The sequence below is a fragment of the Nelumbo nucifera genome, chromosome 8 (genome assembly GCF_055504915.1).
Source record: "Nelumbo nucifera cultivar China Antique chromosome 8, China Antique-T2T, whole genome shotgun sequence".
Lineage (NCBI taxonomy): Eukaryota > Viridiplantae > Streptophyta > Magnoliopsida > Proteales > Nelumbonaceae > Nelumbo > Nelumbo nucifera.
The window spans coordinates 620,343-630,353 of NC_142656.1; the positions used below are offsets into that span (position 1 = coordinate 620,343).

General features: G+C 35.2%; 1 protein-coding gene across 6 annotated transcripts; it reads left to right on the forward strand.

Annotated features, from left to right (window-relative positions):
• Positions 1–1,483: 1,483 nt before the first annotated feature.
• Positions 1,484–8,910, forward strand: RAD51 (RAS associated with diabetes protein 51). Of its 6 annotated transcripts, none has more exons than XM_010263373.3 (10): positions 1,484–1,642; positions 3,121–3,265; positions 3,405–3,515; positions 4,044–4,135; positions 5,481–5,575; positions 5,650–5,763; positions 6,108–6,237; positions 6,425–6,546; positions 6,623–6,760; positions 8,504–8,910. In XM_010263373.3, exons 1-9 carry the CDS (start codon positions 1,538–1,540, stop codon positions 6,744–6,746), a joined length of 1,038 nt encoding a protein of 345 aa, XP_010261675.1. In that variant the 5' UTR covers positions 1,484–1,537; the 3' UTR covers positions 6,747–6,760; positions 8,504–8,910. The 6 variants fall into 6 exon arrangements, with proteins under 6 accessions (XP_010261675.1, XP_088750175.1, XP_010261679.1 ...); XM_088894049.1 differs by having other exon boundaries at positions 6,623–6,723; XM_010263377.3 differs by having other exon boundaries at positions 6,691–6,760.
• The last annotated feature ends 1,101 nt before the right edge of the window (positions 8,911–10,011 follow it).

Sequence of the window (10,011 nt, forward strand, 5' to 3'; positions counted from 1 at the left end):
GAAATTCTCACAATGCCTTCCACATGTCGAACACTTGCTTCTTTCTTTGGATTCTAAACACCCATCACAAAAACTTCAACATTTGATAGAGAAATCTGCACTATTGGGAAAATTCTTCCATGTACCAGTCCTGTGGCTATCTCCCCAGCTTCATGATTTGGAGGTTCGTGTTTTACCAGATGAGAATTAATAAAAGTATAAAACTCAAGCATTGTATCAATTCGTCCTCGGCCTCGGCTTCTTGATTTATTTACTAGTTGGGTTTGTTTTGAAAAGTTGAGAAATAAATGGTTAACCCTAAAATGATTATAGGTGATGGCAGGTGGATTGCTCTTAGTCTTAGTGGTGCAAGCCTACTATGCCAACACTCAAATAAGAGGAATCGAAATGTAATTGCTTACGTTGAAAGTCTTTTTCTTTTTTTTGTTGGTAAAGCACAAAATTAATTCATTAACAAAACCTACTATGCCAACACTCAAATGAGAGTAATCAAGATATAATTGACTGCTTATGTTAAAAGTAATTTATTTTGTTGGTAAAAGTAAAACACGAACTTAATTCATTAAACTGGAAATAAGGTTCTTACAAACAGAATTCCAAAGGACCAGCTTAGAGGCTAACCAACTCGGTGGGGTAAAAATCCACAGGCTGGTTGGCGAGCCTCTACTAGTAAGATCATGAACTACACAATTAACAATGCTACTTACACAAAGTTAGTTCACAGAAACAAAATAAAATACCTGGATATAGCCTGAACATCTTTAATCACAAAGCAGATGTCCATAGACTCCGCTGACGCAAGACCTTCCAAGATGCTAATCAAAGAGGAGCAGAAACAACATGGCTTATGTTGAAAGTCTTGATCCATAGGTTTTACTTTTTGCATTTCTATCACACTACTATATTCGTAGCTTCTTATCTTTACCATATGTATCCTTAGCCTCCTCGATGTTTCACTTTAACAAAAACTTCCCTATAGTTTCACAAAAATCTGCAGCTACTTTCTTTGCATATTTGTCTCACTAATGAAGATTTGTAAGTTATTAAATTACCCTTAACAACTTTTAAGGACATCTTTTAATATAATTCAAAATACCATATTTGCCTTTATAGACATCATTGGATGTAGTTTTCAGAGTAAAACCACTCTATTATTTTTCAAATTGATTTAAGGAATTTTTTAATTATAAATGAAAAGTTTTTTTTTTTTTGGGATATGAATTGATAGATTTAAGGGTAAAATGGATATTTTGGAAAAACTAATGCATTATACCAAAATTTCCGTCCAAGACTAACAAAAGGGAGGTAGTGCAGGTATTGAATCAACACTAAAGGGTGGTTTTTATGAAAGTAAAATTTCAGGGGAGGTCTTTAGGATCGTCATAAATCTAAGGGGAGATTTTTATATTTTATCAAAAAAAAAAAAAAAAAAAAAACAAAAACGCGGTTTGGCGCCTAAAACTAAAAGCAAGTTTTCCCCTAAAAATAAAAGAACTCCTCACCAACTCTATCGAGTTATCGACAGATCCATATCTAGATGCCAGTGGCCATGGAGCAGCAGCAGAGACACCAAAAGATGGCAGAAGAACACGAAGAAGTCGAAGAGATACAGCACGGTCCTTTTCCGATCGAACAGCTTCAGGTAATTGTGCCATTTTAATTTTCATTTTGCAGAACCTCATATTTAGTTGTCAAACTCGAATCATTCTTGATCTTTCATCCTTTCTTCTTGCTTAAGGAAAATGGGTTCGATTAATTTTCCATGTTTGGGTTGGATTTTCATCATAAGTCGCGAAGAAAGTCTTCCTTATTTCTTTATTTATCATCATGTTCTAGGCCTGGAAATTCAAATGTTTCTTGGCTTCAGGGTTCTACGGGTTGCGAGCAAACGAGTATTAGATTTACTAGTAGGTGCTGATTTTTTGGAACCAGAAAGCAAAACCTGGAGACCTGTGGAATTGAGGGCAAAAGCCCTAACCTAAATGGGTATTCCATTTATTGGACTTACATGGATTGCGCATCTTGTTCTATACGAAACTTGGCTTATTAGCCGTAGAATCGTATTCCTCGTATTTTATGCTTGGTCTAGGTCGTTCTTTCTCTGTTGAGAAAAGTTTTTTACTTTAAGCTGTCCCGTTTATTTCCTCGAGAGTCGAGATATAGCCATATAGGTTATTTGATAATTAGTAATTGGTATCCGAGGTCACTCATAATAATCACTTTGGCGGGTTCCTGTTCGAGTCTAATCTTCACACTATGCCATATTTTAAGGGGACTAATACCCATTTAGACTGGGCGTTCATTGTCCAGAACAGGAACCCGGTAGGGCTTTTGCCCTCAATTCCACAGGTTTCCATATTTTGCATTTTGTTTCCAAAAAGGATGGCACATGTAATCAGAAAGCTTGCAGATTTCTCAGAAGATTTTATGCCATACCTATCTTTTTTCTTTATAGCATTATAACAACTAACAACTAACTCTATTGGCAAAATCTGTTATTATAATCGTTTGTATTAAGCAAACATTTGTTGCTTTCATCTTTATTATGTTTTTTTTTAATAAATTACTACCTCTTTCTTTCTTTACTACAATTGTGATATATACAATTGGGTGGCTCAGATAGTCAGTTTTACATAATTATGTGTAATATTTTCCGTCCTGAGAAAACTGTTTCATTTTGCCTTCGACAATAGAAATGTGGGCTGCCTAATTTCCCTTAACTTTTATGCCCAAGATTGGCTTATACGTTCATTCCATTACCAGGGAAGACCATGGGATTGGGGATAATCTCCATTTCCTGAATGCCTACATACGGTTGTTGGCTTGTTGCTTATTCTAATATTCTTATATGCCACTTGAGTGTTCAGTTGTTCTTATGTCCACGCCCCATATGCCAGAACAGATCATACTGATGTGGTCCTTTTCCTGCTTTATTCACGCTGCTCCTTTGATAAGTTTGCCAGTGGTCTTTCCTTTTGAAATGCTTTATTCATTGTCTTAAATTGACCTAAATTGGACGATGTTTGGGTTTTTATTTTCCATTTTTTCTTTTAAACCATTCTAAGGAACCTATATCCACGATGTGATATTGATCACTATTTTGTTTGTTTTTCATAAAAGGCATCTGGCATAGCTTCCATTGATGTGAAAAAGCTTAAGGATGCAGGCCTATGCACAGTTGAATCTGTTGCTTACTCTCCCAGGAAAGATCTTCTGCAAATTAAAGGAATTAGTGAGGCTAAAGTTGATAAAATCATAGAAGCAGGCATTCTACAACTTCTTTTCTCCCTCTTTTTCTTGTTTTGATATGATGATCATTTGCAGATTTTTTTTTTCTTGATTTACTGACCCTTTTATCAGGAAAAGAAAAATAGTCATGTTTCAATTATGTTGTTTACTTACAGCCTCCAAGTTGGTTCCTTTGGGTTTTACTAGTGCTAGCCAACTCCATGCACAGAGGCTTGAAATCATCCAAATAACATCAGGATCAAGAGAACTTGACAAAATTCTAGAGGGTAAGTTTTGAGTTTATGTTGACTAGATATTTATTCTAGCAATACATCCATAATAAGGGCGTGGCTTTGACAGCTGAGCATGTATTTGAGAGGAATGCGGTCTTACTGTCTTAGAGCTAGAAAGGATTAATGAGAATTATGGGGGGGTGAAAAGGATTAAGGGCGACAGTTTTGAAGGTTTTTGATAGATTGAGGGGAGGTCTATTTAGGGTTGGAATTAACAAAACGTTAAAGAATACAAGAAGGGATTTGAAGAGAAAAAAAGAGCTTACTCTTTCAACAGAGGTGAGAGGGAGGTCTCAATGAATGAGTCCTAATATTAGTCTTGGGAAAGGGAATCTGTTGGGGTGGTATTTAGGGACTTCGGTTGCATATCTTGTGGGTTTGGGTGACGTCTTATCACCCCTTGTAATTGTTCCCAATTTTCTTTCTAATACCTTTTTTTTATTTAGTTATCAGTTATCTTAAAAAAACAATTCTGATGCTCAGATATCGCTGTGTTCTTTTAATTTTGCATGCTTTATACAGGAGGCATTGAGACTGGATCCATAACTGAAATATACGGTGAATTCCGCTCTGGAAAGACACAATTGTGCCACACACTCTGCGTCACATGTCAAGTAAGAATTTGTCTTTCTCCATTATATCATTTGTATAAGTGCTGCATAAAAGGATCTGCAGTTTTGTTTTTTCACATGTGTACTAGACCTTGTCTTAGATGGAGAGATGAACTTGCTAAGAAACCTAGGTGAGTTCAACTGGTCATCATAGTTGTCAAGGCGTCGCCTAGGCGACTAGGCACCCTTTGGCTTGGTGCCTCGCCCAAACGCCTTGACTTTTAGGCGACCACCTAGGCGACAAAAATGACAAGGTGGGTGCCTTTTATAATATCATTTATATTGCTGTATCTAATTAATCTACGTGTTAATACATTTTATTATATGCTATATATATCAATATACTTTGTTTTAATGTTTTACTATTGACTTTTAGGGTTTTGAGTAAAGAAAAAGAAAGAAAGAAAGAAAGAAAGAGGAAAAAAGAATAGGATTATAAAGTGGTCCTGTTTTTTCTATTCTCTCTCTCTAATTAAATAAAACTGAAACTCCATCCTAAGGTTCAAAATATCGATACAGGGTGATACGCTGGTAGGGCGTATCAGTCTGTATCGGTACTGTTTTTTTATGTTTTTTTTTTCGAAACTGGTTCAGAGGGGCCGGTTTAAGGTTGGTCTACCCCCTGAACCACTTGCCAACCTGAAACACCCCCTGTAGGAGTGTATTGGGAAGGCTCCGATACGATACATATTGGTTGATACGGGCCGATACATGACGAAAGTTTGATCCTTGCTCCATCCTTGTTTTTCTATTTTACTTTCCATCTTGAATATTTATCATATAAAGTTAACCTTCTTTAGCTGCAAATTGATATGAATATTCTCTATTAAATCCTTATTATAGCAGTGTTGTTTTTGAAAATAATGAAATTAATATATGTAAAAGATTTTTATCTTTTAGATGTGATGATTTACCACATTCTTAGAGGAAATTTAATGTTCTTAATAAAGAGAATTGCTATTTTTTCAATTAATATACTTGCTGAATGGTATATAAAACTTGGGATTTAGCCAAAAGTTAGATTTTTATATTATAAAATTTTTATTGTCTAGGTATCGCCTTGACTAGGCGCCCCAGTGTCGCCTAGAATTGCCTAGGCGCCTTGAAAACTTTGCTGGTCATGTGTCACAAATAATTCAGTGAAGTCAAAGTTCCTCTTCAACTTTCTTTAAAAACTGACCAAGTTAATTACTTACTGACCCTATAAAAATTGCTGCTAGAGGCCAATGTATTCACATGGCTGGGTCTCCATTGACCGACATAGCTTCGTGTCTTATCTATCTATTCTTTTTTTATCAATATCTCTCTCTCAATTAGAACGGTGTCTAAAGTTGTCTTGGTGTTTCAGCTTCCACTGGATCAAGGGGGTGGAGAGGGAAAAGCAATGTATATTGATGCAGAGGGCACATTCAGGCCACAGAGACTCTTACAGATTGCGGACAGGTGTTACACAGTTATCATAAAAGGGGAAATGACAACCCTTTATAACTAGTGTTTAATGGTGCTTATGTTTGCAGGTTTGGACTGAATGGGGCTGATGTTTTGGAGAATGTGGCTTATGCAAGGGCTTACAACACTGATCATCAGTCAAGGCTTTTGCTGGAAGCAGCTTCTATGATGGTTGAGACCAGGTAGTGTTTTTTCTTTGTTGGGTTAATTTTCTCCTGGTTGATATTGTTGGGCCATTGTTAGTCGTTATATTCATGAACATTACTTTGGTTATATTTACATAGTCTTGTTCCTTTATTCCATTTACTTTTATGGCTTATGAAATTAATTGGATTGCTTATATAATGCAGTACTTTTATGTGGTAATGGTTTAACAATTTATTCTCAATCCTTAGAAATAAAAATCAAAACAATTCTCTGCAACTTTGACAAATAGATATTGTACTAAGGTGGACTATATTTATCCAAGATCCAGATTAGGCTTTCTCCTCCCCGAGTCAAACTAATGGTTCAATGGATTTTATAGGTTTGCGATTATGATAGTGGATAGTGCTACAGCCCTTTACAGAACTGATTTTTCTGGAAGAGGGGAGTTATCTGCCAGACAAATGCATCTTGCAAAGTTCCTAAGGAGTCTTCAGAAATTGGCAGATGAGGTAGCTTATATCTATTTTTCTTTGAGATATTGTAATTGGGCCTTCTTGGTTTATTTGATGGATAGAACAAATTTTTGTTAGTTAGAAATTATATAGAACAAAGTGGGTATGGAAATGTTTCTTTACCCTACAATCTAAGCTTCTCCCACAAGATGTTTTAATACTAATAGTACTACTGGAACTACAGTTTGGTGTTGCAGTTGTTATTACAAACCAGGTTGTTGCACAAGTGGATGGTTCTGCCATATTTGCTGGCCCCCAAATCAAACCTATTGGTGGAAACATCATGGCTCATGCTTCTACAACAAGGTTTGTCCAGCTTGATTCTTAAACTATTTTCTTTTTGTTCCTTTTTATTAATCTCCCCACTCCATATTTATGATAGACTCGCACTTCGCAAGGGAAGAGGGGAGGAACGCATATGTAAAGTAATAAGTTCTCCATGTTTGGCAGAAGCAGAAGCACGGTTTCAGATCTCAGCAGAAGGTGTTACTGATGTTAAGGACTGATGAAACTCAACTTGGTGGGAAATTGGGTTTAAACATGTGCTCTTGTATCTTTCACTAGCTTGTATCTTATGAAAGTTATCTATCTCTTGAAGAATGTTGTACAAGCATAGAAAATTTCCTACCATTTGTCTTCTGATTGAAGAGTGAGAATATGTTTTGCTATAGGTCTATCAAGATCAATGTTTTAAAACGCGGAGGCGTGATGCGAGGCGTTCCACTACCTAGAGGCATGAGGTGTAGTTCAGAACGCAAGAGGCATAAGCCTCCTCAAGAGGAGGGGGGTTAGGAGGAGGATGAAGAAGGGGGATCTCATTTTTTCTTTTTTTTTTTAACAAATTTTTTTATTAAGAAGAATAAAGATGCATAACATTAGTTAATAATACATAATATATATTATATAATAATAAAATTAGTAGTGAAAAAAAGCATTATATATTATAATATATAGAATATTATAAAATATTTAATATATGATTACTAATATATAATTAATATAATATAAAATGTCTAGATAAGGCTTCGAGCTTCGGGTGCTATGCAGGGCCAGACTCGGGTCAAGATCTAGGCCCGATGGTCAGGTCTGACTGAACCCGACCCAGCTTGTGAATAGCCCAGCCTGAACCAGATCCAGCCCAGCTTGTGAATAGGTCTAGTTGAGCCCATGCCCACATGACCAATTAGATTGAGAACTACTATATAACCTTTCAACCATTGGGATCATTGTTGTTGTTTGTTAAGAAGTCTCTGGGAGATTAAGAACTTAAAATTTGTTGATGCTCTTCTATCCTTCCTGGGTGGTATTTCTAAATGTTTCAAAAAAGGGTTTCCAAAGCTTGTCTTGCAGTTTCGTGCTGTTTTGATTTGCCTGCTGTAGAAGATATTTTATATATATATATATGCTTCTCTAGGATGTTGTATTGGTATACAACAATGCTTAATCATTTCATTTCACTTGACTTTAATTTACATGTCTAAATTAGTTGTCATTTTTCTTAATTACAGATCCTACAGTGGATTGTTTATCTGAGTCTTCTAGGTTCAGAAACAATGCATGCATTTTCCATGTAAACTAAAGTGCATTTTGTGTTCATTCAGATTTCTTCTCAATGACTGGCTTCCCTCACTAAAGGTCTATAGACCCATCACATCTCTCTTTTCTGGTACATAGAGCTTTTTTATGGACATATGTCAAAATGCTTTGTCATAGTTTCATCCTGTCAAATACAAGGTAACTAGAAAACAAACAGTTAGGGACTGGGTTAAGATGCGGTCTACAGTAATATTTCTGATGTGAATACCATATAGAAACCCCCCCCCCCCCCTTTATCAGCTTTAACAATCAAAAGCATTTTACTAGTGTAAATGCTCTTACCCAGTTAAATGTTTCCCAGGAAAAACTTACCTAGGTAATTGCATTTACCCAGATAAATAACTTACCAAAAAGCGAACGGGGCCTTAATGAAAGTTGTTAATCATTAAATATAAGGATCGTCAAGATGAGAATATACCTAGGTGAACATTCAAAACAAAGGCACAAAGCCACCTCCTTATTCCCGTGACAGTTTGGACAAAAAGTTATCATTTTCTTTTTATTTTTTTTGGTTTAATGCTGTGGTTATTCTTTAGCTTTTGATGAACAAATTATTCCCATAATTCCATTTGTTATCTTAATGTTCATGGGAGCATATAATTAGCATTGGTTTCAAACTCCTCGTATTCAAGATTTTAATATAGGCTTTCCTGAAATTGAGTTGCAGGGTTGAACAGATCGCAATCATCTTTCACTTGAATGAATATTAATTGCCAATCCTGTGGATGCTAAATCCTAATTTCATCAAGCACCATTAGACCTATTGCACATTTATGGGCTGTATATATATTGTAGTTCATGCAACATGTTGCTAAGCATGCAACTTTGTTTTATTTTGTGGTTTGTGAATGTAACATTTTGTTTTTGTTTTCCTTGGAGAGGCCAAAGACCATAAAGGTTTTTAGGAATCTATTCTTACATCTGCTATACACCAAATCACTGAGAGATTGTTGATGAAATAGTTTGGTTCCGAGCCCCAAACAAGAGCCTTGCCAGATAGCTTTATTAGTTAAAAGAAAACATTTTGCTTCCTATTTTTTGGGCAATGAAAAGTTGAATAACTTCTCTATTTTACTTATAGGGTGTCAATCTGAAATAGGATTTGAGTTTTTCTATTTCTTTGGATCACTCTTAAAAATTTCTTTTTAATTTCAGAACTGGAAATTTTCTTGTAATATATCTCATGAATTTGCTACTATGATATTTCTAATGATATATGCTACTGTTTACTTGATCCTCATTTCAGAAATCTATCTTGTTTTTAAGATATTTGTTAATTCTTATTTCAACTTCAGACCTGAAATTGTCTCCAGATTAAATCACGTTCTAGATGGAAAAGCATTACAACTTAGAGTATAGGTGAATGAGTGAGGCCTATAGGTGATAGTTGCATATGTCAAAAAGAAGTATTCTTGTTAAATTAATTGCATGTATTGAAATAGTTAATTGTTATGTGATGAACTATGTGAAGCCTATATTTATTTTTTGTATAGGTGAATGCATGAGGCGTATAGGTGAAAATCGCATATGTTAATATATAGATGGCTATTACATTGGTATCTTGTATAAGAAGATGCATGAATGGTAGTAAATAAATGTGTAAATGTGACCTACAATTACTATATGCATGTTTGAATATATTATTTAATTTCACACATGATATTTCAATTGTATGTAAGAGGGACCCATAATTATGTTTGTCAAATGTTTTTCGAGCTTTTGAGATCTTTGAAAGAAATTGCAATCAAGCGGTTTTTGATTTTTTAAAAGACATACTTGTGAAAACTCATTAGTCTTCTGAGTTCTTGAACTTTTAGAAGATTTTCTTAAAAAGATTTGTCAAATGGCATAAATCTTTGTATTTGGGAACTTTGTTTTTGTATTTCTTTGAAGCTACATTTATCTTTTGCTAAAAAATATAACATTTATATATACAAATAATAAGTAAAATTGGGTTCAGGTTGGATTGGATTGGCTAAGGCCTCAATCCCAACCTAAACTTCAACCCGACCCAACTTATATTGCACCCCTAGTCATCCTTCTCACGAGTGATGACCATATACCCTAGGCTGTCCAAGTATAAGCTCTTTTACTTTTCCCTTTTTGTCAACGGATTAGACAACCGAAAAGGGCAACAAGGTCAGTTCTGTAATTGCGTGTGAAATAAAGAATTGA